General features: G+C 45.8%; 2 protein-coding genes and 1 pseudogene across 2 annotated transcripts in view; all 3 read left to right on the top strand.

The window, feature by feature from the left end:
- Window positions 1–27,000, top strand: part of LOC136608658 (oocyte zinc finger protein XlCOF29-like) — a 354,481-nt gene that overhangs the window by 219,812 nt on the left and 107,669 nt on the right. The gene's annotated exons all lie outside the window — the stretch shown is intronic.
- LOC136608674 (zinc finger protein 850-like) overlaps window positions 1–27,000 on the top strand; it is a 62,364-nt pseudogene that overhangs the window by 29,477 nt on the left and 5,887 nt on the right.
- LOC136608462 (gastrula zinc finger protein XlCGF66.1-like) lies at window positions 3,094–26,098 on the top strand. Its single transcript, XM_066589111.1, has 4 exons — window positions 3,094–3,340; window positions 5,764–5,915; window positions 25,550–25,729; window positions 25,803–26,098. The coding sequence occupies exons 2-4, from the start codon at window positions 5,796–5,798 to the stop codon at window positions 25,959–25,961; spliced, it is 459 nt and encodes a 152-aa protein (XP_066445208.1). The 5' UTR covers window positions 3,094–3,340; window positions 5,764–5,795; the 3' UTR covers window positions 25,962–26,098.

Below are 27,000 nucleotides of genomic sequence, written 5' to 3'. Positions count from 1 at the left end.
TTGTACTGGACTTTTGGGCAACTATGAAACTGGAGTTCAATGCAGTTGAATTGAATGGCGTTCAATGTGCTGGTGGCCTGGATCAGAGAATTTCCGTGTAGAATAAAAGGCACAAAATAAAATAATTGAATAAACGTGTTGGGAAGAGTAAGAGAGCGTCCCTCGCTAGTCATTCCCTAATGTGGAATTCAAGGAAATAGGAGCTCCTATACCAGGACTGACGTGGCCTTGGCATCAACTCAAGCACCAAACCACTTCAAACAGCAGATTAGTGGGTATCCCGATAGGTGGAACCACCATTGATTAACCATGGATGACTTAGGCGATCTACACAGCAGAGCGCGATATCAGTCTGTGAAACTTGGCGTGATATCGCGCTCATTCAATGCCTCCCATCATTTCAGTAACATTGAGATCCTCCAGCGTGGCTTTCAGTCGTATCGAAGGATTGGCAAGTGTTTGCCATTGTTTTCAGTGGGAGCCTCGCATCGCACTCACGTGCACTTCGCACGCCCTGTAATGTGTTTTCCTGTCCCATTAAAACAATGGGCAATGTGTTTTGAGAGAACGCCCAAAGATAGGACATGACGTGATTCTCTCCCGCGATGCGGGGGAAAAACATGCTCATATATATGACCCCATTCAAAGGAATGAAGTTCCTATTCGTGTGAGATTTATGCACCTCGCAATGCGCAAACTGGCCTTATCCTGACGACGGGTCATCAATATATAAGTCCTAGAAAATTATTTTAAGCAGTAAATGACATGTTGTGTTAAACATTGTAGATTTTATACAAAATATAAACAAAATTGTACTCAAGAGTAGTGTAAGATAATTTAGTTACATAAAAAAAAGACACATGTTGTTTTACGCATACGCCGTGGGCATGAGCCCTTAGACTTAGAAGGTGCGGCACAGCCCGCCTGAGGTAATAGTATGGGGGTCACTAATAGGCAGTAAGCCTGCATGGTGCCCTACATGTAACTGTGTCACCGACACCCTGTAGAGGCCTCATCTATGTACAAGTATAATACTAAGCCGCCTCCTCCTATGACCGGTCGCTGTGTGAGGGGCCGCTCCTCTGTAAGCCTGCATGGTGCCCTACATGTAACTGTGTCACCGACACCCTGTAGAGGCCTCATCTATGTACAAGTATAATACTAAGCCGCCTCCTCCTATGGCCGGTCGCTGTGTGAGGGGCCGCTCCTCAGTAAGCCTGCATGGTGCCCTACATATAACTGTGTGACCGACACCCTGCAGAGGCCTCATCTATGTACAAGTATAATACTAAGCCGCCATCTCCTCCTATGACCGCTCCTCTGTAAGCCTGCATGGTGCCCTACATATAACTGTGTGACCGACACCCTGCAGAGGCCTCATCTATGTACAAGTATAATACTAAGCCGCCTCCTCCTATGACCGGTCGCTGTGTGAGGGGCCGCTCCTCTGTAAGCCTGCATGGTGCCCTACATGTAACTGTGTCACCGACACCCTGTAGAGGCCTCATCTATGTACAAGTATAATACTAAGCCGCCTCCTCCTATGGCCGGTCGCTGTGTGAGGGGCCGCTCCTCAGTAAGCCTGCATGGTGCCCTACATATAACTGTGTGACCGACACCCTGCAGAGGCCTCATCTATGTACAAGTATAATACTAAGCCGCCATCTCCTCCTATGACCGCTCCTCTGTAAGCCTGCATGGTGCCCTACATATAACTGTGTGACCGACACCCTGCAGAGGCCTCATCTATGTACAAGTATAATACTAAGCCGCCTCCTCCTATGACCGGTCGCTGTGTGAGGGGCCGCTCCTCTGTAAGCCTGCATGGTGCCCTACATATAACTGTGTGACCGACACCCTGCAGAGGCCTCATCTATGTACAAGTATAATACTAAGCTGCCTCCTCTTATGACCGGTCGCTGTGTGAGGGGCCGCTCCTCTGTAAGCCTGCATGGTGCCCTACATGTAACTGTGTGACTGACACCCTGTAGAGGCCTCATCTATGTACAAGTATAATACTAAGCCGCCTCCTCCTATGACCGGTCGCTGTGTGAGGGGCCGCTCCTCTGTAAGCCTGCATGGTGCCCTACATGTAACTGTGTGACCGACACCCTGTAGAGGCCTCATCTATGATCAAGTATAATACTAAGCCGCCTCCTCCTATGACCGGTCGCTGTGTGAGGGGCCGCTCCTCTGTAAGCCTGCATGGTGCCCTACATGTAACTGTGTGACCGACACCCTGCAGAGGCCTCATCTATGTACAAGTATAACACTAAGCCGCCTCCTCCTATGACCGGTCGCTGTGTGAGGGGCTGCTCCTCTGTAAGCCTGCATGGTGCCTACATGTAACTGTGTGACCGACACCCTGCAGAGGCCTCATCCATGTACAAGTATAATACTAAGCCGCCTCCTCCTATGACCGGTCGCTGTGTGAGGGGCCGCTCCTCTGTAAGCCTGCATGGTGCCCTACATGTAACTGTGTGACCGACACCCTGTAGAGGCCTCATCTATGTACAAGTATAATACTAAGCCGCCTCCTCCTATGACCGGTCGCTGTGTGAGGGGCCGCTCCTCTGTAAGCCTGCATGGTGCCCTACATATAACTGTGTGACCGACACCCTGCAGAGGCCTCCTCTATGTACAAGTATAATACTAAGCCGCCTCCTCCTATGACCGGTCGCTGTGTGAGGGGCCGCTCCTCTGTAAGCCTGCATGGTGCCCTACATGTAACTGTGTGAACGACACCCTGCAGAGGCCTGATCTATGTACAAGTATAATACTAAGCCGCCTCCTCCTATGACCGGTCGCTGTGTGAGGGGCCGCTCCTCTGTAAGCCTGCATGCTGCCCTACATATAACTGTGTGACCGACACCCTGCAGAGGCCTCATCTATGTACAAGTATAATACTAAGCCGCCTCCTCCTATGACCGGTCGCTGTGTGAGGGGCAGCTCCTCTGTAAGCCTCTCCGCCATATAACATCCTGCCTCTTCTGTACATTGCTGGGAATTGGTGTTTGTGTCCGTCCTTCACCCTCCTCACAGATCACAGGAGCTCCGTCCCTGCCGTCACATCAGCGGCATCACAGAGCCTTCATCTGCCACTTCTTACTGCTGAGCTCCGCCCCCTTATATACTGATCACATGATGATGACATCATCACAGGTCCTTCAGTTATTGCAGTGTAGCAGGTCCTAGTTCCTTCTGTTGTCTCTGTTATCAGCCAGAGGATATATATACACATATACAACACACTGACGGTTGCTGCATTATTTTATTGAAATTTAAAACAAATAAGGTGAAAAAAAAGTATATAATCACCCTGTGACGCTGGAGGATTCGGGTAAGTTTATGTTAAACTGTTTTTGTGCGGTTTTGTTGGGTATTTTGGTGCAGTTTCTGTAATTGCAGTAAGCAGTGAGGAGAAGGGCTTGTGGTGCGCAGACCCCTTTCTGCAGGTATAATAAGGGCTTGTGGTGCAAAGACCCCTTCCGGCAGGTATAATAAGGGCTTGTGGTGCGCAGACCCCTTCCTGCAGGTATAATAAGGGCTTGTGGTGTGCGCAGACACCTTCCTGCAGGTATAATAAGGGCTTGTAGTGCGCAGACAGCTTCCTGCAGGTATAATAAGGGCTTGTAGTGCGCAGACAGCTTCCTGCAGGTATAATAAGGGCTTGTAGTGCGCAGACAGCTTCCTGCAGATATAATAAGGGCTTGTGGTGCGCAGACACCTTCCTGCAGGTATAATGAGGGCTTGTGGTGCGCAGACACCTTCCTGCAGGTATAATAAGGGCTTGTGGTGCGCAGACAGCTTCCTGCAGGTATAATAAGGGCTTGTGGTGCGCAGACAGCTTCCTGCAGGTATAATAAGGGCTTGTGGTGCGCAGACAGCTTCCTGCAGGTATAATAAGGGCTTGTGGTGCGCAGAAACCTTCCTGCAGGTATAATAAGGGCTTGTGGTGCGCAGACACCTTCCTGCAGGTATAATAAGGGCTTGTGGTTCGCAGACACCTTCCTGCAGGTATAATAAGGGCTTGTGGTGCGCAGACAGCTTCCTGCAGGTATAATAAGGGCTTGTGGTGTGCGCAGACAGCTTCCTGCAGGTATAATAAGGGCTTGTGGTGTGCGCAGACAGCTTCCTGCAGGTATAATAAGGGCTTGTGGTGTGCGCAGACAGCTTCCTGCAGGTATAATAAGGGCTTGTGGTGTGCGCAGACAGCTTCCTGCAGATATAATAAGGGTTTGTGGTGTGCGCAGACACCTTCCTGCAGGTATAATAAGGGCTTGTGGTGTGCGCAGAAACCTTCCTGCAGGTATAATAAGGGCTTGTGGTGTGCGCAGACACCTTCCTGCAGGTATAATAAGGGCTTGTGGTGTGCGCAGACACCTTCCTGCAGGTATAATAAGGGCTTGTGGTGTGCGCAGACACCTTCCTGCAGGTATAATAAGGGCTTGTGGTGTGCGCAGACACCTTCCTGCAGGTATAATAAGGGCTTGTGGTGTGCGCAGACACCTTCCTGCAGGTATAATAAGGGCTTGTGGTGTGCGCAGACACCTTCCTGCAGGTATAATAAGGGCTTGTGGTGTGCGCAGACACCTTCCTGCAGGTATAATAAGGGCTTGTGGTGTGCGCAGACACCTTCCTGCAGGTATAATAAGGGCTTGTGGTGTGCGCAGACACCTTCCTGCAGGTATAATAAGGGCTTGTGGTGTGCGCAGACACCTTCCTGCAGGTATAATAAGGGCTTGTGGTGTGCGCAGACAGCTTCCTGCAGGTATAATAAGGGCTTGTGGTGTGCGCAGACAGCTTCCTGCAGGTATAATAAGGGCTTGTGGTGTGCGCAGACACCTTCCTGCAGGTATAATAAGGGCTTGTGGTGTGCGCAGACACCTTCCTGCAGGTATAATAAGGGCTTGTGGTGTGCGCAGACACCTTCGTGCAGACACCTTCCTGAGGGTTTAGCGCAGAGGCACCCCCCTTCCCCCCCATGTCTGCATATCACCGCTCAGCGCGGTGGGAAGCAGGGAGCCCACAGCGCCGCAAGCCTCAACAAAAAGCTGAATGCAGGAGGACAGCATGGCCCCGGGGAGCCCATGGTCAGTTACAGCAGCAGCGGGGACCTTCCTTCATGGCCGGGAGGCGGGACAACAGGGACCAAATACACAGGAACCGGGACAGCAGGCACCTAACGCACAGCGACAGCAGCGGCCAACTTCCATCAGCAAGGCGAGCCGGGACTGCAGAAGATTAGTGGCCTGCCAGGACCTGCAGGGGAGCATTGTCTGCTGCCAATGAGGTACAGGGGGCATCACCCCCCCCCCCCCCCCCCCACCACCACCACCACCACCACCACCAGTTTTGTCTCAACCAGGAGTTCCTGGTGGCGTCAGGATACAATAATTCCCACACAAAGATTGGACATGCCGCACTGCGATGCAGGAAGACATCGCTCATGTATTTGACCCCATCCAAAAGTATGTGGTATTTGCACATCTCACAACACACAAACCTCGCGCCGTCCTCTCGCCGTGTAACAGTGGGCACAGTATAGATCTCTGCTTATACCAGGTGGCAGGAATTCATTTATTGATGATTTTCCAAGCAGATCGGCCAGAAGGTTGTTTTAAAGCATCTAACTGGTAATCTCCCTGTAATGTGGTGACGGCTCTGAAGATCTCTTTTCTCTGAATGCGCTATAAGGCGGTTCTGTATATCACACATGATGATGTCCCCGTATGATTTAGAGTCTCTTCTTTTCTCATAAAGGGTCGGCAGTACTAAATCCCTCCAGTTCTCTCATGTCCTCATCCAAAATGGTCCTCATGAATGACCCGCCGAGGATGGAGAAGATCAGCAATGAGATTACCAAGAGAATATTAAGCTTCACCCTAGAGATCATCTACCTGCTGACCGGACAGGTAAGCTTTTCTGTATTTCTCAGTTCTTATGGCTCGGGTTACGCAGCGATTTTGGATCTGAAACAGGTCAAAATGACCAAATCTTACATTATAGCTTTGTGACCTTGTAAATTAATAAAAGTGAAAAAGGTCAATAAAGGTTTCCATGAACGATGATCCTAAGAAATCCAAACCTACTGGGTTTCTAACATTTGTCCGGTGACAACAACTTGTAAGACGCATTGAGACAAGATTCACCTCCCTTAGTTTACAATGTTGTAGAGCAATATTGCAGTGTTAGGCCAAGCGCCATGTGTCTCGGCTAAAGTCGCCAGGTAGCCCTATCCTTAGTGCATTATTTAGCAAGCTAAACAAAGTTAATTCAGAATACATTAACAGCCCATGTGTTGCAGCTGCTCCTGCTTGTTCCTGTGTTTGCAGTTTATGCTTTGTCTTAAGTTTGGTCCGGTACTTCCAGCTTGGTCTTGAACTTGCTCATTCCTTGGTTCTGTAGACGGCATGGTTTTATCCAACTTCCTGGCTTCCTGGAGATCAGTCCTAACAGGGTTAATCTGTGCCTAGGTTCCTGTGCATGGCCGCCCTTGTCAGGGCGAAGTCTCTGCTACTGATTGGCAGGGGCTTTCCATTTCCTGCTTCCAGCATAGAGCTAGATCCCCATGGTCACCTTGGATTCCAAGTCACACCTTCTAGCGGTGAGCATCCGGGTTTCCAGAGTCGGCTGTCTGCCCTGCAAGTCTGTTGCATCTACTTGTTGGGTGACATCCACAGAATATGAAGCCCTTAGATCTCTCTCCCAGTTAAGAATGTGAGCTTTCTTGAAACTTCCTTCCCCCTCCACCATTTCTTTGTTTAAGATCTTGTAGAGAAATTTTAGAATGTTTGTATATAGGAGAGCAGAAAAGTTGGTTATATTAGTTATTTGGAAGATAGAGCTCTTTTGTTGTGCATTCTTCCAGAATACCTTTAATTTGTAGGTATCTGAAGAATTCACTTTTAGGAAGGTTAAATTCTTCACACAGCTTGTGGAAGTTTTTCAATGGCTAAATTTAGGGACTCTAGTTGGTTTTGTGTTAGAGTAGGTCAGTGGATCAAGGAGATCACAAAGAACTGTGTAGTAAGCACACAGAGTCCAGTTGAATGGAGAGGTGTGCTGTCTTCCAGGTGCACAAATCAAAGATGTGTCTGATAGGCTGTCAAGACTCTTCAGGCCTACAAAGCACCGCCCATACCTACTAATACATGTAGGGACAAATGACACCACAAAAAGAACCTTGCAACTATCTGCAGAGACTTTGAAGATATCAGGAAGAATGTGAAGTAACTAGGAGCACAGGTGGTCTTCTCATCCATCCTCTTAGTGGATGGCCTTGGAATAAGAAGATGGAACAGGATCCTAGAGGTGAACAACTGACTATGTCAAAGGTGCCGTCAGCCAAGATTTGGATTTCTAGACCATGGAATAAATTACCTATATGATGGATTACTTGTTAGAGACGGGTTGCACCTTACAAAAACAGGTAAGCATATATTTGGTGTGCGCCTTTTCACTCAGTAGGAGAGCTTTAAACTAGAACAATATGCGAAGCGAAGGGAAAGGCCAGGTAAAAATATATACAGCTAATTAATACATTTAAGAATCTTGCTATTAGAAGTGGAATGAAAGAACAAAGACAAAAAATTCTGAAGAAAAGTAGAGGAGCAAGAGACACTGATCACAAACTACAGTGTTTCTACACAAATGCACAGAGCATGGTAAACAAACAAGGAGAATTGGAGCTCCTAACACAGGAAGAGAAGTATGATGTCATACCCATCACGAAAACTTGGTGGAATGATACACTTGATTAGAATACAAATCTTGAAGGATACAACTTACCTACAAAAAGGGGAGGAGGTATTGCGGTGTATGTTAGGAGAACAACAGAAAATACACTATTGTAGGCATTTACTATAGGCCGCCTGGACAAGCAGAAGATATTGATGAACTCTTTCTTCATCAGATGATCAAGCTCTCAAAAAAGCATGACATAGTGATCATGGGGGATTTAAACTATCCAGACATTTGTTGGGAATCTCAGAGAAACGTAATGGATCCAACAAATTCTTATCCGCTCTTGCTGACAACTTTATCTTCCAAAAGGTAGAAGAGAGAACAAGGGGATCTGCTATCTTGGACCTAATTCTTACCAACAGGGAGGGAATGGTTGAGGTAGTAATCATGTGATCATGCTATCCTTGAATTTTGGATAAAAAGAGGAGGAAGACCTGAGAAAACTCACATATTAATGAACACAGAAAGAGGGTAGGAAGAATCCAATGGCTGAATGTTCTTAAGGACAGAAATGACCAAGAAAGTAGGGAAACATTGCAAAATGATATTTTCAAAGCACAATCGTTTACAATCCCTAAAAGAAGGAAGAATGGGAAGCATTTAAAGAGACAAGGATGGATGAACACAGAACTTGCACGTTAAAAGGAAGAAAAATATGTAATGAAATGGAAAGGGAGGGGGAGATCTAAAGAAGATTATAATGCAGTCTGCAGAAACTGTAGGGCACGTGTCAGAAACGCTAAAGCTAATAATGAATTGAGGCTTGCAACAGAAGCCAAAAGCAATAAATAAAGTCAAAAGCAAAAAAAAAGTCAAAGATGCTATTGGATGCTTACATGATGAAAATGGTGAATTGGTTAAGAATGATATTGATAAGGCCAAACTCTTAAATTCCTATTTTGTATCTGTTTCCTCTCAGAAAGTAAATGTAACATCAACTGATGTTCCCTGTGCTATTGGGGGAATAAAAGAATGCAGGCTATCTGTAAGCAGAGAGATGGTGAGGGAACACTTGGCTAACTTAAATGAATACAAGTCTCAAGGTCCAGATGAATTACATCCAGGGATACTAAAGGTAGCAGCAAAGGTAATTGCTGAACCACTCACCATAATCCTTGAAAATTCCTGGAGAACAGGAGAGGTCCCAGAAGATCGGAAAAGGGCAAATGCTGTCCCTATCTTCAAAAAAGGGAAGAAGGTGGATCCAGGAAACTACAGGCCTGTGAGCCTGACTTCTATACCAGATAAGATCTTTGAACAAATAATTTAACAGCATGTATGCAAGTACTTGGATAAAAATGGAGTAATAAATAGAGATGAGCGAGCGTACTCGGATAAGCACTACTCGTCCGAGTAATTGGCTTTATCCGAGTATCGCTGTGCTCGGGGCTAAAGATTCGGGTGCCGGCACGGAGCGGGGAGCTGCAGGGGAGAGCGGGGAGGAACGGAGGTAAGATCTTTCTCTCCTCTCCCGCCTGCTCTCCCCTGCTCCCCGCTGCGACTCACCTGTCAGCCGCAGCGGCACCCGAATCTTTAGCCCCGAGCACAGCGATACTCGGATAAAGCCAATTACTCGGACGAGTAGTGCTTATCCGAGTACGCTCGCTCATCTCTAGTAATAAACGATAGCCAGCATGGGTTTGTAACACACAAGTCATGCCAGACAAATCTAATTTCCTTTTCTAACAAAATCGATGACTGGGTTGATCAGGGAAATGCGGTGAATGTAGTTTATCTTGACTTTAGTAAAGCGTTTGACAAAGTATCTCATACAGGGGTGTAACTATAGAGTATGCAGGGGATGCGGTTGCACCTGGGCCTAGGAGCCTTAGGGATCCCATAAGGCCTCTCTTCTCCATATAGGGAGCCCAGTACTATGAATAAAGCATTATAGTTGGGGGCCCTGTTACAGGTTTTGCACTGGGGGCCAGGAGCTTCAAGTTACGCCTCTGATCTCATACCATGCTTATTGAAAAAACTGACCAAATATGGGATTGACAAGGTAACTGTTAGGTGGATTCACAACTGGCTGAGTGATCGTACTCAAAGAGTGGTTATAAATGGCTGCACACCCAAGTGGAAGAATGTATCAAATGGGGTACCACAAGGCTCTGTCCTAGGCCCAGTGTTGTTCAATAGTTTTATAAATGATCTGGAAGAGGGAATTGATTTGGAAACTGATCAAATTTGCTGAAAACACACAGCTAGGAGGGATAGCTAACAATAGGGAAGAGAGAGAGTATTCAAAAAGATTTAGATGCACAGTGGGCGGCGACTAAGAGAATGGTATTTAACGAAGAGAAATGCAAAGCCCTATATCTGGGCAAGAAAAATGAAAAAAATCACATACAGAAAGGGAGGAATTGGGCTAAGCAGCAGCACATGCGAAAAAGACTTGGGTATACTCTAATAGATCATAGACTGAACATAAGTCAACAATGTGATGCAGCAGCCAAAAAGGCAAACGCAATTCTGGGATGTTTTAAGAGAAGCATAGTCTAGATCATGTGAGGTAATTATCCCCCTCTACTCTTCCTTCGTCAGACCTCATCTGGAATACTGTGTCCAGTTCTGGACACTCCACTTAAAAAAAGACATAGTCAAACTGGAGCAAGTTCAGAGAAGAGTTACCAAGATGGTGAACGGTCTGCAAATCAGGTCCTATGAGGAACGGTTGAAGGATCTGGGAATGTTTAGCTTGCAAAAAAGAAGGCTGAAAGGAGACTTAATAGTGGTCTACAAATATCTGAAGGGCTGTCACAGTGCAGAGGGATCAGCCCTATTCTCATTTGTACAAGCAAAGGCTAGAAGCAATGGGGTGAAACTGAAAGGGAGAAGGCACAAATTAGATACTAGAAAAAAACTTCCTGACAGTGAGGGTGATCAATGGGTGGAACAGTTTACCACAGGAGGTGGTGAGTTCTCCTTCAATGGAAGTGTTCAGATCAAGGCTGGACAAATAGCCTATATGCTTTGATAAATACACCATTCAGAGGCTCCTCTAAAGCGCCATCTTGGAAGAGGGCAGAGTTGTAAATTAGCTTAAACTCTGATGGCATTAGAGAGTGGCAAAAAGATATGGAAACCCTATAAGTAACTCCATCTCCCATTGCAGCCGTGATGACGAGCCACCATTGTAAACCAGTCATGGAGCCGGTGCATCATAAGTGGTGGTTGTATCACCCGGCACATGTGCAGTAAATAGCAGAGCGTGCCGGCGCCATCTTGGAAAAGGGTACAGTTATAAATTTAGCTCAAGCATTTGCTAGAGAGTTAGATATTTAGTGCTATGATGTTACTGGTGGCATTACAAAGTGGCAGAGAGTTAAGGACATTCTATAAATATCTGGCAAGGATATTTGAATGGTAAGAATTGGTATTAATGTAAATCTATGGTGGATGTCATCCATATAAGGATATAGGGAGGAATATAAACATGATAAGGTAGATATTGTGTAGGTCAATAAAAGGAAAAAGAAAATTAAACATGGTGTTCTTTGTATCATTGGTGTGCAGTATCAGGCAAAGTACCTATATATACTTTCTGCTACTCGACATTAAAGGGGTTGTCCCGCGGCAGCAAGTGGGTCTATACACTTCTGTATGGCCATAATAATGCACTTTGTAATATACATTGTGCATTAATTATGAGCCATACAGAAGTTATAAAAAGTTTTTTACTTACCTGCTCCGTTGCTGGCGTCCTCGTCTCCATGGTGCCGACTAATTTTCGCCCTCCGATGGCCAAATTAGCCGCGCTTGCGCAGTCCAGGTCTTCTCCTGTTCTCTATGGGGCTCCGTGTAGCTCCGCCCCGTCACGTGCCAATTCCAGCCAATCAGGAGGCTGGAATCGGCAATGGACCGCACAGAAGAGCTGCGGTCCACGGAGGCAGAGGATCCCGGCGGCCATCTTCACAGGTAAGTATATAAGTCACCGGAGCGCGGGGATTAAGGTAAGCGCTCCGCTAAGCTTTCTGTACGTCCCTGCATCGGGGTTGTCTCGCGCCGAACGGGGGGGGGGGGGTTGAAAAAAAAAAAACCCGTTTCGGCGCGGGACAACCCCTTTAACAATTGCTTACGCCTATATAAAACAATTGAAAGAAAGATTTTCATTGGACACTATCCATTTGAAAGGTCTAAATCTATAAATCCGTGCTGCCTCCCTACGCAGCAATAACGGGTCTACATCTGTCCTTCTTTGATCTGTTTTTACCAATTTGATTCCTTGAATTGAGGCATTCTATGTCGCCCTTGTGCTCTTCCCAGACATGATTCGACACTGGGGTCGGTTCTTTTCTCTTAATGTTACCGACATCTCCCAAAACCCGTCTTCTGAATTGCTGGCGTGTTTTGCCAACATATTGTTTATTGCATGGGCAGGTGATCAAGTACGCAACATTTTTTTGTGAGACAATTAATGAAATCACACATGTCGTATTTATTTCCCGTTACAGATGATGAGAACATGTAGCTTTTATGTATATAAGGACATGCTGCACATTTGGAACAAGAGGATGTACCCGTAGGGCGCAACATCCCAAGCCAGCTGTCTTGGCCAAAAGATGATTTAAAATGGCTTTTTACCAAGTGGTCCCTAATATGGCCACGCCTATAGGTGATACGATAGTTGCCAAGTCTATGTCGTTTAGCAGAATGTCCCAATATTTGGTCAAGATCTCCTAGACTTGTTTATGGCCTGTATCATAAGCGCCTATGATTCCTAAATCTTTGGATTTTTCACGTTGTCTGGAGACTGACAGTTCACCTTTGTCTTTACTCCAGGCAAATTCATAAGCCTCTTTCAGTACCTCCAGATGGATAGTGTCACTGCTCGAACCTCTTAGTTAGTTTTACGCATTCTGCCTCAAAAGAGGAGTCATCCGAGCAGTTACGTCGTGTACGTAAGTATTGCTCCTTTGGGATACCCTTTTTAAGGGCATATGGATGATAGCTATCCCAGATGACCGGGTTATTTGTTGCCGTAGGCTTACAAAAAAGGCTAGAGGAGATTGTCCCATCTGATCGTAAAGTTAGTATAACATTCAGAAATTCCACGGAGTCTTTACTTACAGACGAGGTGAACTTCAGATTGAGGTTGTTATAGTTAAGTGTGTCAACAAACTTCATGAATTCTGATTTGCTTACCGTCCACAGTATTAAGATATCGTCAATATATCTGATCCACTGAAGGATCTTGGTAGACTAGACCTCATTAGCCTCAGAAAGCATGTACTTTTCCTCCCACCAGCCCAGGTAGAGGTTGGCATACGATGGGGCACATGGCGTCCCCATTGCAGTACCCCATAGCTGGTGGAAGTACTTGGTGTCAAAGAGAAAGAAATTGTGTGTTAATACAAAGTGTAGGAGACTGATTATGCAGGTTGTATGTTCTCTATATTGTGCGCCTTTTTAAGACAGATAATGTTCAACTGCCTTCAGGCCACCCTAGTGTGGAATGTAACTAACAAGTCCCTCCATATTCAGGGTGGCCTGATGATCTGCTAAAATAAAGCAATGAAACGTGTAGAAGAAACTTCACCTTTGAGCTTTAGTACGATGTATGCCAGTGTGTGAAGAAACAAAACCCTGAGCCTTTTTGTGGTGCGCATAGGTGCATAATCCTACACATTTGAGTTAGCATATCCTTATATATGGCAGATGGTATAATACACAATTGAGCTGTGGTCTGGTGTACAGGAGCACGTACTAGCGGGGAGAAAAATCTTGAGCTACTGCTGGTCTATTAGTTACATACTGTCTAAGTAGTTCATACCTCCTACAATCAGACAAAGTTATAACCTGCCGATTAGCCAAGATTAAAAATACCGACTATTCCCCAGAATAAGCAGGAAGAGTAGAGATGAGCGAGCGAGCACCAAAATGCTCAGGTGCTCGTTACTCGAGATGAACTTTTCGGGATGCTTGAGGGTTCGTTTCGAGTAATGAACCCCATTGAAGTCAATGGGCGACCCGAGAATTTTTGTATATCGCCAATGCTCGCTAAGGTTTTCATTTATGAAAATCTGGGAAATTCAAGAAAGTGATGGGAACAACACAGAAATGGATAGCGAAAAGGATGTGAAAAGAAGTGGTATGGAGGCGCAACACTCTAAGCTACTAGAAGATGTAGATCAAAGTCCAATGTGTGATGGTGAAAGCACTTCTTTTTTATTATTTTTTCAGAAATTAAAAACCAGCAATGGAATACGCGTTTCGGGGAAGAACCCCTTCGTCAGTTCGGCTGGATAGGACTGTGTGATAAGTACAAATAGATAATGGAGGAGTGATTAACAAAGAAAGGGGAGGAGAGGGGAGAGGAAAAAAAAATTCATATACATAATGAAGTCTCACAAATGTGTCAATAAGAACAATAAATATATGATGAAAACATCGATCTGAACAGTGATAAAATATATGAGACAAAAAACATAAAAGAATATGAGCATCCGTACATGTAAATTAACATAAAATTTATACAAAACAAATATCTGTTAAAATAGGATGAAGACAATCCTGAGTAAAATACCAATCTTAGAAGTACCAATATGAGAGCGGATGGACTCAAAATCGTGTGGTTGCTTTCAGCTGAATGAAATGACTGCAGAATTAAAATGCATGTACAGCCTATTGGGAAATATGATATGATTGCTACACCCGAGGGGGTGCATAAATAAATGTGTATATGTATGTAAAAATGAGAAAAGAAGAAAAAAAGAAGAAAAAAAAAGGGGGGGATCTATTGGAAAGCTACTTCAGAATGGTGTGCATTGACAGCATTGGGTTTATGGTGTGGGATAAAGTTAGAAAAAAAAAAGGGGGGGGGGAGGGACACCTTTATGTAACCAACAAAAATGAGAATAAAACTAATTAGAAATTGAGATAAGGGGCTCACCAACAGGATGCCTAGGGGTGACACAATTCCAAAGATGTATCGGATGTGTCGGAGGTCCTGAAAATGAAGAATTGTCAGATTAGGGAAGATGTATGGATAATATATGGCAGAGGGTTCTAGCAGGGTAATTAAGTGCAGGGGGGGCAGTTAGATTGAACTGAGCACTGGAGGGATTTTTTTGCTCCTGATAAATTCATACTAGGAAGGAAGGGGAAGGAAAGGAATTGATGTGTAAATATAAGTTATAGGATAAAGGAGAAGTTTGCTTACCTAATCTATCTACTAGAATGTCCCTGCAAGCTTCAGTATATTGGACGCACCACCCAGACCTTGAGAAGTCGCATTAATAAGCATAGATCAAACACCAAGAATAGCTATCTAAACCATAGTGTTTCCAGGCATGGGACCGCAGTCCATAATAATGATTTTAAAGTATTTTCTGTAACAGTTTTAGAACAAATACCCGCCCATGTAAGGAATAGATTTGAAATTCTGAGAAAACGAGAAATATTTTGGATATTTAAACTGAACACGCTTATACCTATGGGCCTTAATGAGAGTTTGGAAAGCATTTTTGACAGTTGATTTGTTTTTTTTTGTTTTTTTTTCTTTCCCTCTCTCTCTCTTTCCTTCTTTCCCCAGACTAACATTGATTTGCAGGATTGCTGCATTCCAATAGGTGTCACTGTAGAGACATTGTTTAGTTTTTTCCTATTTGCCTTACCCCCAGCATAGTCCTCTTCTTACTCCACACTTCCCTCCCTTTACTAACCAAACAATAGGAATTACCTTGTACATGAATCCCCCTCCCAACTCCCTATTCCATCCATGCAACCTGTAACCACGCCCCCTTTTTTAGTCAAGCCAATCAACATTGAATTATTTTTCCCGCCCTCTCTCTCAGGTATTTATACCCCTGACTTGCCCTCAGCTCCCTTGTTAAAGCACTTTTTTCTCCCCTGTCCTCCTGCACACAGGTAAGCAAACTTCTCCTTTATCCTATAACTTATATTTACACATCAATTCCTTTCCTTCCCCCTCCCCCCTTCCCCTTCCTTCCTAGTATGACTTTATCAGGAGAAAAAAAATCCCTCCAGTGCTCAGTTCAATTTAACTTTCCCCCCTGCACTTAATTAGCGTGCTAGAGCCCTCTGCCATATATTATCCATACATCTTCCCTAATCTGACAATTCTTCATTTTCAGGACCTCCGACACATCCGATACATCTTTGGAATTGTGTCACCCCTAGGCATCCTGTTGGTGAGCCCCTTATCTCAGTTTCTAATTAGTTATATTCTCATTTTTGTTGGTTACATAAAGGTGTCCCCCCCCCCCTTTTTTTTTTCTAACTTTATCCCACACCATAAACCCAATGCTGTCAATGCACACCATTCTGAAGTAGCTTTCCAATAGATCCCCCCCCTTTTTTCGTTTTTTTTCTTTTTTCTTTTCTTCTTTTCTCATTTTTACATACATATACACATTTATTTATGCACCCCCTCGGGTGTAGCAATCATATCATATTTCCCAATAGGCTGTACATGCATTTTAATTCTGCAGTCCTTTCATTCAGCTGAAAGCAACCACACGATTTTGAGTCCATCCGCTCTCATATTGGTACTTCTAAGATTGGTATTTTACTCAGGATTGTCTTCATCCTATTTTAACAGATATTTGTTTTGTATAAATTTTATGTTAATTTACATGTACGGATGCTCATATTCTTTTATGTTTTTTGTCTCATATATTTTATCACTGTTCAGATCGATGTTTTCATCATATATTTATTGTTCTTATTGACACATTTGTGAGACTTCATTATGTATATGAATTTTTTTTTCCTCTCCCCTCTCCTCCCCTTTCTTTGTTAATCACTCCTCCATTATCTATTTGTACTTATCACACAGTCCTATCCAGCCGAACTGACGAAGGGGTTCTTCCCCGAAACGCGTATTCCATTGCTGGTTTTTAATTTCTGAAAAAATAATAAAAAAGAAGTGCTTTCACCATCACACATTGGACTTTGATCTACATCTTCTAGTAGCTTAGAGTGTTGCGCCTCCATACCAGTTCTTTTCACATCCTTTTCGCTACACTTACGCCCACACTGGTGGAGCGTCATCTGGTTGGCAGCACCGCCACCATTTAAAATACTCAATCATTGAAAACTCTTTGTACTCCATAAATATTCCACTACCCTCACTGGGTCTTGCTCCACCCTCCTTTTTCATTTTTTACTCACAGAAATGGATAGGGCAGGCGAGGGGCTACATGTTGGGCTGCATCTCAAGTTCCCAGGTCCCACTATTAAGCCACAATAGCAGCAAGAGTGCCCCAGGCCCCTCCGAGCAATTTTTACTTCTGAAAAACCCTCATTAGCAAGGCATACCTTAGCTAAGCACCACACTACCTCCAACAAAGCACAATCACTGCCTGCATGACACTCCGCTGCCACTTCTCCTGGGTTACATGCTGCCCAACCCCACCGCACGACCCAGTGTCCACAGAGCACACCAAAGTGTCCCTGCGCAGCCTTCAGCTGCACTCATGCCACATGCTGGCCTCATAGCCACACCACCCTCATGTCTATTTATAAGTGCGTCTGCCATGAGGAGGAACCCAGGCACACACTGCAGAGGGTTGGCACGACCAGGCAGCGACCCTCTTTAAAAGGGGCGGGGCGATAGCCCACAATGCTGTACAGAAGCAATCAGAAATCCAATCCTGTGCCACCTCCATCAGGAGCTGCACTCGTGGGCATAGCAATGGGGAACCCATGTGCCACACACTATTCATTCTGTCAAGGTGTCTGCATGCCCCAGTCAGACCGGGGTTTTTTATAAATAGTCACAGGCAGGTACAACTCCGCAATGGGAATTCTGTGAGCACCCCCAGCATGGGTGCTCCTTGGAACCCACCGGCTATACAAAAATGTATCCCATTGCAGTGCCCTGGACAGCAGAGCTAATGTCAGATTAAATGCAGGTGGGTTTCGGCCCACACTGCATGCCCCAATCACACTGGGGTTTTTTATAAGTAGACACAGGCAGGTACAACTCCCTATTGTGAAGTCCCTGTGGACCCACAGCATGGGTGGCTCCCTGGAACCCACTGGCGGTACATAAATAAATCCCATTGCAGTACTCACCATCCTATTACAGTGCTCCCGCCGACTCAGCCTTGACTGGGGAGCGGTGACACAGTCTTGCTGGGAAGCCATAAAGCTGTCAAAGGCCTTGGAGAGTGCTCCCCTGCCTGTGCTGTACATGCTGCCTGATCTCCGCGCCTCCCCTGCTACCTGGCCCTCGGAACTGCGCCTTCTACCACTAGCACTGTCTGATGGGAATTTACCATCAGTTTGTCCACCAGGGTCCTGTGGTATAGCATCACTCTCGAACCCCTTTCCTCTTCGGGTATGAGAGTGGAAAGGTTCTCCTTATACCGTGGGTCAAGGAGTGTGTACACCCAGTAATCCGTAGTGGTCAGAATGCGTGTAACGCGAGGGTCACGTGAAAGGCATCCTAACATGAAGTCAGCCATGTGTGCCAGAGTTCCTGTACGCAACACATGGCTGTCCTCACTAGGAAGATCACTTTCAGGATCCTCCTCCTCCTCTGGCCATACACGCTGAAAGGATGACAGGCAAGCAGCATGGGTACCCTCAGCAGTGGGCCAAGCTGTCTCTTCCCCCTCCTCCTCATGCTCCTCCCCCTCCTCCTCCTCCTCAACGCGCTGAGATATAGACATGAGGATGCTCTGACTATCCAGCGACATACTGTCTTCCCCCTCCTCCGTTTCCGAGTGCAAAGCGTCTGCCTTTATGCTTTGCAGGGAACTTCTCAAGAGGCATAGCAGAGGAATGGTAACGCTAATGATTGCAGCATCCCCGCTCACCATCTGGGTAGACTCCTCAAAGTTTCCAAGGACCTGGCAAATGTCTGCCAACCAGGCCCACTCTTCTGTAAAGAATTGAGGAGGCTGACTCCCACTACGCCGCCCATGTTGGAGTTGGTATTCCACTATAGCTCTACGCTGCTCATAGAGCCTGGCCAACATGTCGAGCGTAGAGTTCCCCCGTGTGGGCACGTCGCACAGCAGTCGGTGCACTGGCAGATTAAACCGATGTTGCAGGGTCCGCAGGGTGGCAGCGTCTGTCTTGGACTTGCGGAAATGTGCACTGACCCGGCGCACCTTTCCGAGCAGGTCTGACAAGCGTGGGTAGCTTTTCAGAAAGTGCTGAACCACCAAATTAAAGACATGGGCCAGGCATGGCACGTGCGTGAGGCTGCGAGCTGCAGAGCCGCCACCAGGTTACGGCCGTTGTCACACACGACCATGCCCGGTTGGAGGTTGAGCGGCGAAAGCCAGAGGTCGGTCTGCTCTGTCAGACCCTGCAGCAGATCGTGGGCCATGTGCCTCTTCTCTCCTAAGCTGAGTAGTTTCAGCACGGCCTGCTGACACTTGGCCACCGCTGTGCTGCCACGCCGCGCGACACCGACTGCTGGCGACGTGCTGCTGCTGACAAGTCTTGATTGTGAGACAGAGGTTGCGTAGGAGGAGGAGGAGGGTGGTTTAGTGGAGGAAGCATACACCGCCGCAGATACCAGCACCGAGCTGGAGCCCGCAATTCTTGGGGTGGGTAGGATGTGAGCGGTCCCAGGCTCTGACTCGGTCCCAGCCTCCACTAAATTCACCCAATGTGCCGTCAGGGAGATATAGTGGCCCTGCCCGCCTGTGCTTGTCCACGTGTCCAGTGTTAAGTGGACCTTGGCAGTAACCGCGTTGGTGAGGGCGCGTACAATGTTGCGGGAGACGTGGTCGTGCAGGGCTGGGACGGTACATCGGGAAAAGTAGTGGCGACTGGGAACCGAGTAGCGCGGGGCTGCCGCCACCAACACGTTTTTGAAAGCCTCCATTTCCACAAGCCTATACGGCGGCATCTCCAGGCTGAGCAATTTTGCTATGTGCACGTTTAACGCTTGAGCGTGCGGGTGCGTGGCGGCGTACTTGCGCTTGCGCTCAAACACTTGCGCTAGCGACGTCTGGAAGCTGTGCTGAGAGACATTGCTGGATGGGGCCGAGCACAGCGGAGGTGAGGGTGTGGGTGCAGGCCGGGAGACGGTAGTGCCTGTGTCCTGAGAGGGGGGTTGGATCTCAGTGGCAGGTTGGGGCACAGGGGGAGAGGCAGTGGTGCAAACCGGAGGCGGTGAACGGCCTTCGTCCCACCTTGTGGGGTGCTTGGCCATCATATGTCTGCGCATGCTGGTGGTGGTGGCTCCATGGCTGATCTTGGCGCGAAAAACCTTGCACACCACAGTTCGTCGGTCGTCTGCACTCTCAGTGAAAAACTGCCAGACCTTTGAGCACCTCGGCCTCTGCAGGGTGGCATGGCGCGAGGGGGCGCTTTGGAAAACAGTTGGTGGATTATTCGGTCTGGCCTGCCTCTACTCCTGGCCACCGCACTGCCTCTTTCAACCTGCCCTGCTGCTGCACTTGCCTCCCCCTCTGAAGACCTGTCCTCAGTAGGCTTAGCAAACCAGGTGGGGTCAGTCACCTCATCGTCCAGCTGCTCTTCCTCCGAATTCTCTGTGCGCTCCTCCCTCGGACGTACTCCAATTACTACTACCTGAGTGATAGACCACTGTGTCTCATCGTCATCGTCTTCCTCACCCACTGAAAGCTCTTGAGACAGTTGCCGGAAGTCCCCAGCCTTATCCACCGGACCCCGGGAATTTTCCAAAGGTTGGGCATCGGTCACGACAAACTCCTCCGGTGGGAGAGGAACCATTGCTGCTCATTCTGTGCAGGGGCCTGAGAACAGTTCCTGGGAGTCTGCCTGCTCCTCAGAATGTGTCATTGTAATGGAGTGAGTGAGCCAGAGGATTCAGAGTTGCAGCAGTGGACGGTGTGGAAGTCTGGGTGGTCAATAGATTGCTGGATGCACTTTCTGCCTTCCACGACAGGACCTGCTCACACTGCTCATTTTCTAATAAAGGTCTACCGCGTGGACCCATTAATTGTGAGAGGAATCTGGGGACACAAGAAACGTGCCTCTCTCCTAATCCCGCAGCAGTCGGCTGCGATACACCTGGATCATGAGCTCGGCCTGTACCCACACCCTGACTTGGGCCTCCGCGTCCTCGCCCGCGTCCACGACCTCTAGGCCTACCCCTACCCCTCAGCATGGTGTATCACGAGTAGAGCAGAAACAGAACGCTGTAATTAAATGTGCCGCTTATTGGCCTGTGGTTGGAGGCTGACTTCACTTACGGAACGCACAGCAGAGCCAGGAAACAATTTTGCGCATGGCTGTAGTGAGACGTAGGTGCGTATGACTGAGCTAGTGGAATTCACAGCGCAGAACCAGTCAAGTGGCCAAAGGCCAGTGGTAGGCCTTCAGTATTTTGCTTCAATTTTTTTAAATGGTGAGCTGAAACACCAGACAGATACTGTATGCAGCGTATATTATGTATACTGTTTCCCTCTGGCGCTATGACGGCGGTGATGTAACAGAGACAGCAGAGCCAGGAAACAATTTTGCGCAAGCCTGCTGTAATGCTTAGCTGCGTATTAATTAGGACTACTACCCCCAGCAGACACGCAGTACACTGAAGACGGTCACAGGCAGCCCAAATATAGTATTTTTCCCCAATTTTTTTGAAAAAGCCCACTGCCTATATAGACAGTATATCTCTTTCACCTTTCCCTCTTTCCCTGCCTCACCAGTACTGCCCCTATACTCTGTACAATGACTGCAGACTGAGGACGCTATGGTCTGCACGCCCGCTATACAAAATAAAAAAATTGTGCAACACTGCTAAAAGCAGCCTTAACAGTACTGCACACGGTCCGATGTGGCCCTAAGAAGGACCGTTGGGGTTCTTCAAGACAAATATAACACCTAACACTCTCCCTATAGCAGCAGCAGCATCAGCAGCACTTTCCTGATCTCTGTCAGAATGCATCTGTGGCGAGCCGCGGGCGGGGCAGATTTTAATACCCGGGTGTCACCTGATCTCCCCAGCCACTCACAGCAGGGGGGTGGTATAGGGCTGGAACGTCACAGGAGGAAGTTGTAATGCCTTCCATGTCTTTCTATTGGCCAGAAAAGCGTGCTAACGTCTCAGAGATGAAAGTGAAAGTAACTCGAACATCGCGTGGTGCTCGTCTCGAGTAACGAGCATCTTGAACACCCTAATACTCGAACGAGTATCAAGCTCGGACGAGTACGCTCGCTCATCTCTAAGGAAGAGTATTAGTTGCTCTCTGAACGCATCAATACGCAAACCCTACTATAGAGGAGCCTCTATTATACACTATTAATGAGCCCATACCACATGCCATGTGACAGTACCTTCGCTTGATATACCAGAGATTTATCTAAAATATAATCAAGATATTCATCGTTAACACACTACCATTTTGGCCGTTAATTCGGTATGCGTTCTGGTGCACGTGTGGTAGTTTAAAATTCGTTCTAGCCCAGTTTAGGATTAACCCCTTAGTGACTGAGCTTTTTTGCTTTTTTCCATTTTTGTTTTTTCCTACTCCCTTTAAAAAAAATCGTAGCTCCTTTATTTATCCATCGACGTCGCTGTATGTGGGCTTGTTTTTTGCGGCATGAGTTGTATTTTTCAATGGCACTATTTATTGTACCATATAATTTACTGAAAAACTTTTTAAAAATTCTTAGCGGAGAGAAATGGAAAAAAAACGACATTCCTCCATCTTTCAGTGCGTCCTGTTTCTACAGCACACAAATTGCAACAAAAACAACCTGATATTTTTATTCTATGGTCAGTACGATTGCTACGATACCAAACTTGTATAGTATTTTTTTTTGCTGTAGTACTTTTATTTTTTTTTTAAGATATTTAATTTTTTTCAATTATTTTCTGTGGTCATTTTGTGCAATACCTTTTTTATTTTTTCGTCGATGTAGTTGAGCGAGGGCTCATTTTTTGCGGGATGTCCTGAAGTTTCCGATAGTATCAATTTGGAATACATACGACTTTTTTATCACTTTTAATTGCGTTTTTTTCTGGGAGACAGGGTAACTAAAAAAGTGTATTTCTGGCATTCTTTATTTTTTTTTTCAGACGACGTTCACCGTGCGGGAAAAATAATGCACTACTTTGATAGTTCGGACTTTTTCGGACGCGGCGATATCAAATACATATTTTTATTTTATGATTTAGATTTTTTAATAATGGATATGGCAAAAGGGGGGTGATTTAAACTTTTATAACTTTTTTTTTTTTTTAAACAATTAAAAAAACTTTATTGATTATTTTTTTTACATTACTTTGAAGTCCCCCTGGGGGACTTTAACATGCGATGCTTTGATCGCTACTGCAGTATGACGTAATGCTATAGCATTACGTCATACTGCTTTTTCACAGGCAGTCTTTCAAGCCACCCTGTGTGGATGGCTTGATAGGCAGTCTGCTAAGGCAGCCCTGGGGCCATTCATTAAGCCCCCGGCTGCCATGACGCCTGCACGGCTCCCCCGATCTCACCGCGGGGGGGCCGTGAAGGACCCCCGAACAGCGTTCGGGGGATTTAAATGCCGCTGTCAGAATTGACAGCGGCATTTAAAGGGTTAATGGCCGCGATCGGCCGAGCGCAGCTATTGCCCGCAGGTGTCAGCTGTAATAAACACCTGATGCCCGCGCTGTATGGAGGGAGATAGCGCCGCTACCTCCCTCCATACACGTCCTGCAACAGCAGGACGTAGTTTCCCGATGGGGCGGTCGTTAAGGGGTTAATCACATGATATCCCTTACTGTGGCTACTGCACTCGTTGTGTGAATGTTTATTAAGAGATTAGTTAATAAAGTTTATTATTTTAATATAAGTCTTTTCTGTGAAGGTCTTTTGTAAGTTTGTACAATTTGGAGTAGAACCCTCTGAAGGCCTCAGCTATGCCCGTAGGGTTGCTAATTTTGTGATTTACTTTATCTATCAGATGAGGTAATTTTGTTTTGATTGCTTTTTATTTAACCCTATACACTATTAGCTTACTGAATTTATTATTTGCTATGCAGTGGGTCATGTTAATAGTTTTTTTAGTCTTTTCGTTGCTTTCTATAATAAATCCTCTCAATCTGCCTCTAGTTTTCATTAGTTCCGAGTTGAGGGACATTGAAGGGTTTCTCTTCAACTCGTTCTCTAATTTTTCTAGTGATGTTATCATGTATTATCATATTTTGTTTGTTTCCTTTTTGTGGTGTGACCCCAGCTGGATCATGGCCCCTCTGATCACTGTTTTGTGGGTCTCCATAGGACAAATGGGTTTATCTCTGGGGATTCATTGAAATGGAAATACTCTTTAATTGCTTTGCGTATAGTTTCTTGATATTTAGAGATTTTCATTAAATGGGTATTATTTCTCTGTGCTCTAGGGATTTACATGTTTTGGGATAATTCAAGGGTTAGACAGATTGGGCATGGCTATTCCTATTGAGGTCTGGTGAATTTTTGGGAGCAGAAAGAAGTTCACTAGGAGCATATCAATTCTGGAGAAGGAGTGATGTCTCGCTGAGTAAATAGAGAATTTTTTGGAGGTAGCATTCTTATATCTGTAGGTATAATGTAGTTCTCTCCTCATCAAAGAAGTCAGGGTTTGTGTCGTTTTTCTTACCTTGGGTTGTTGGTGGCCATGTCCTTGTCTGCGATTTATGTTGAAATCACCAGATAAAACCAGGTTGCCTTTCTGGATCTTCTTTATTTTCTTTGCCATCTAATTCAAGAAGTGAATTTTGCCGATTTTTGGCATGTATGTATATATATATATATATATATGGCTATCGTCAGTGTAAAGTTGTTTATTTTGCATACTATAATCAAGGATCTTCTGCCTCTATCCTCTTAGAGCTTGAGCGGTTGGAAATTTTTTGTATCATTAATGGCAATGACTACTCCTGTTCTTTTCTTTTCGGCATTGGCCATGTAGATCGTGGGGAATTTGGGGTGGGAGAATTTCGTCTCTCCATTATTCAAGAATTGTGACTCCTGCATGCATAAGAAATATGTTTTTGACTTGACAGCTTCCTTCGAAATAGCCGATGTTTTGTATCGTGAATTTAATCACTCACGACCTGAATGTTGCAGGCTCAATGCCCGCAAAGTTCCGGTAGCCAGCTCAAGGTTGACTCAGCCTTCCATACTTATAAGGTCGGTAAAATGAGTACTCAGCTTGCTGGAGGCTAATAAACAAAGTACCTGAAAGCGCTGTGGAATAAGTTGGCACTATACAAGTAACAAGTCCCTTCCATTTGTCCTATGTTGGCGGTTCTTTTCCATGCTGGGAACGGGAATGAATTCCTCACTTTTTTTTTATTACACTCTCTTGGACCATCTCTTGGTCTTGCACTGTGGATCTTTTGCTTTTTACGTGGCTGAGAGCTGCAGGGCACAGCGCTCACTCACAAGTGTCTGCCAAGCTCCATCTAGTTCACTCCTTTCTTGGCACTGTTCTCCCACATCAGGGGCCTCTGCAGGGCAGATTGTCAGCTTCAGAAGCTCTGCTGTGATCTCGCAATCGGCCGTGCTTGCATTTCCGAAAGTTTAGTCCACAGCTTTGCTGGTTGGGCTAGGCCATGGTAGGTTGAAAGCCTTCACAACATCCAATTGGTTGCAAAAGCCCCGCTTTTTGAGCCTATTGGTGTGCGGATGACTGTGGAGGCTTTTAGAAGGTGTAGAGTGCAGCAGGAGGCCCGATGGCCCCTGATTGTGCTTGTACCAGATCAGACCTCTCCCGCTGCACGTCCTCTCACAATGGCGGAAAGGCCACTCAACTGATTAAAACTTTAGACATGTTACTCTACACAGTGGTATCAGAATGTCCCGCTTTTTATTGATGGAGGAATACTGCATTTAGATCTCTACATGTATCTCTCTATATACAGGATTACATAATAATGAAGAAGACATTGGATGATGGCTCCACTCCCAACAGCCATCTCCATGAGTCAGGAGGATGGAGCAGGAGCCAGAGCCCCATCACAGAGGCTCCTCCTCACTTACTGATACATGAACAGAGGATCCTAGAACTCGCCAACAAGATCACTGAGCTGCTGACTGGAGAGGTGACACTGCTGGGAACTTATATAGTAACAGCACTAGAGGAGTCTGGGTAATGACGGTATTATTGTGTGTCAGGTTCCTATTAGGTATCAGGATGTCGCTGTCTATCTCTCCATGGAGGAGTGGGAGTGTTTAGAAGAACACAAGGATCTGTACAAGGACGTCATGATGGAGAACCACCAGCCTCCGATATCACAGGGTAAGAAGAGACCTACAAAATATATTATGTTATAATATACACACACCTACCCTGTATTTTTCAGATTATCGGATGCATTTTTGATCAGAAAAAAATCTGGAAGGTTTAAGCGTCTAATAGTCTAAAGTTATAGGAGAAATAGGAGTATCCATCCAAGATGTCAAAATGTCTGTGGATTGTCTCCAATAAAGAAAATTCTTTGCGCAAGTTAAAATAGTGCTGTATTTTATTTTATATACAGTATTGTGAGTCCCATTTCTTAGATTTACCCCCCCCCCCATTTATAGTAACTAGAAGCATAGAAAACTGACATCAGAAGGAGAACACATGCTTCATCTAGTCTACCCTTATACTATCTCAATAATTGAGGTTCTGTATATCACACATGATGATGTCCCCGTATGATTAAGAGTCTTTTCTTTTTTCATAAAGGGCCAGCTGTACTAGAACCCTCCAGTTCTCCCATGTTCAACTCTGAAACAGTCCTACTCTTGAATCACCCACCAAGGATGGAGAAGAACAGCAATGAGATTACCAACAGAATATTGAACTTGACCGTAGAGATCATCTACCTGCTGACCGGAGAGGTAAACTTTTCTGTATTTCTAAGTTTTTATGGCTATGGTTACACAGCAGCTTTGTTGTTGTATAACAGCAGAAAGTGAAAGCCCCCTAGGAAACCCCGAATCCAAAATTGGATTGGAAAGGATTAAAGGGATTAATAGGAACAACCCAGTGTCCTGATTTTGGATGTGGAAGCCTTTTGTATACTAACAATAATTTAATTCCTCTTGCTTGGATTTAGGTTGCAGCTTTTTGACTAGACTTTTCAGATAGCCTGATAGCCCTGCTGATGAGACTGTCTCTGCTACTCCTCTTATTTTTATGTTGTTACGTCTATTCCGGTCTTCCAGGTCTGCTAATTTTGCTTTCACGTTTTCAAGTTCTTCAACTATGTTTATTATGTGAACTGATCAGCTTGCCCATCTTGGTCTCCAGATGCTCCACTCAGCCTCCATTATCATAACACTAAACTCCTCGATTGATGCCCTGAGAGGCTATGTCCTTTTTTAG

This window comes from Eleutherodactylus coqui, chromosome 1, assembly GCF_035609145.1.
Source record: "Eleutherodactylus coqui strain aEleCoq1 chromosome 1, aEleCoq1.hap1, whole genome shotgun sequence".
Taxonomy (NCBI): Eukaryota; Metazoa; Chordata; class Amphibia; order Anura; family Eleutherodactylidae; genus Eleutherodactylus; species Eleutherodactylus coqui.
The sequence above is the reverse complement of the archived record's forward strand: the minus strand, read 5'-3'. Positions and strand labels throughout refer to the sequence as shown.

What these genes read in the sequence shown, in the direction of transcription:
- LOC136608462 (XM_066589111.1), top strand. Translation starts at nt 5,796, where the DNA reads ATGTCCTCATCCAAAATGGTCCTCATGAATGACCCGCCGAGGATGGAG. An exon ending in TCTACCTGCTGACCGGACAG is followed by an intron (nt 5,916 to 25,549) that starts GTAAGCTTTTCT and finishes CTCTATATACAG; the next exon opens with GATTACATAATAATGAAGAA. An exon ending in CTGAGCTGCTGACTGGAGAG is followed by an intron (nt 25,730 to 25,802) that starts GTGACACTGCTG and finishes ATTGTGTGTCAG; the next exon opens with GTTCCTATTAGGTATCAGGA.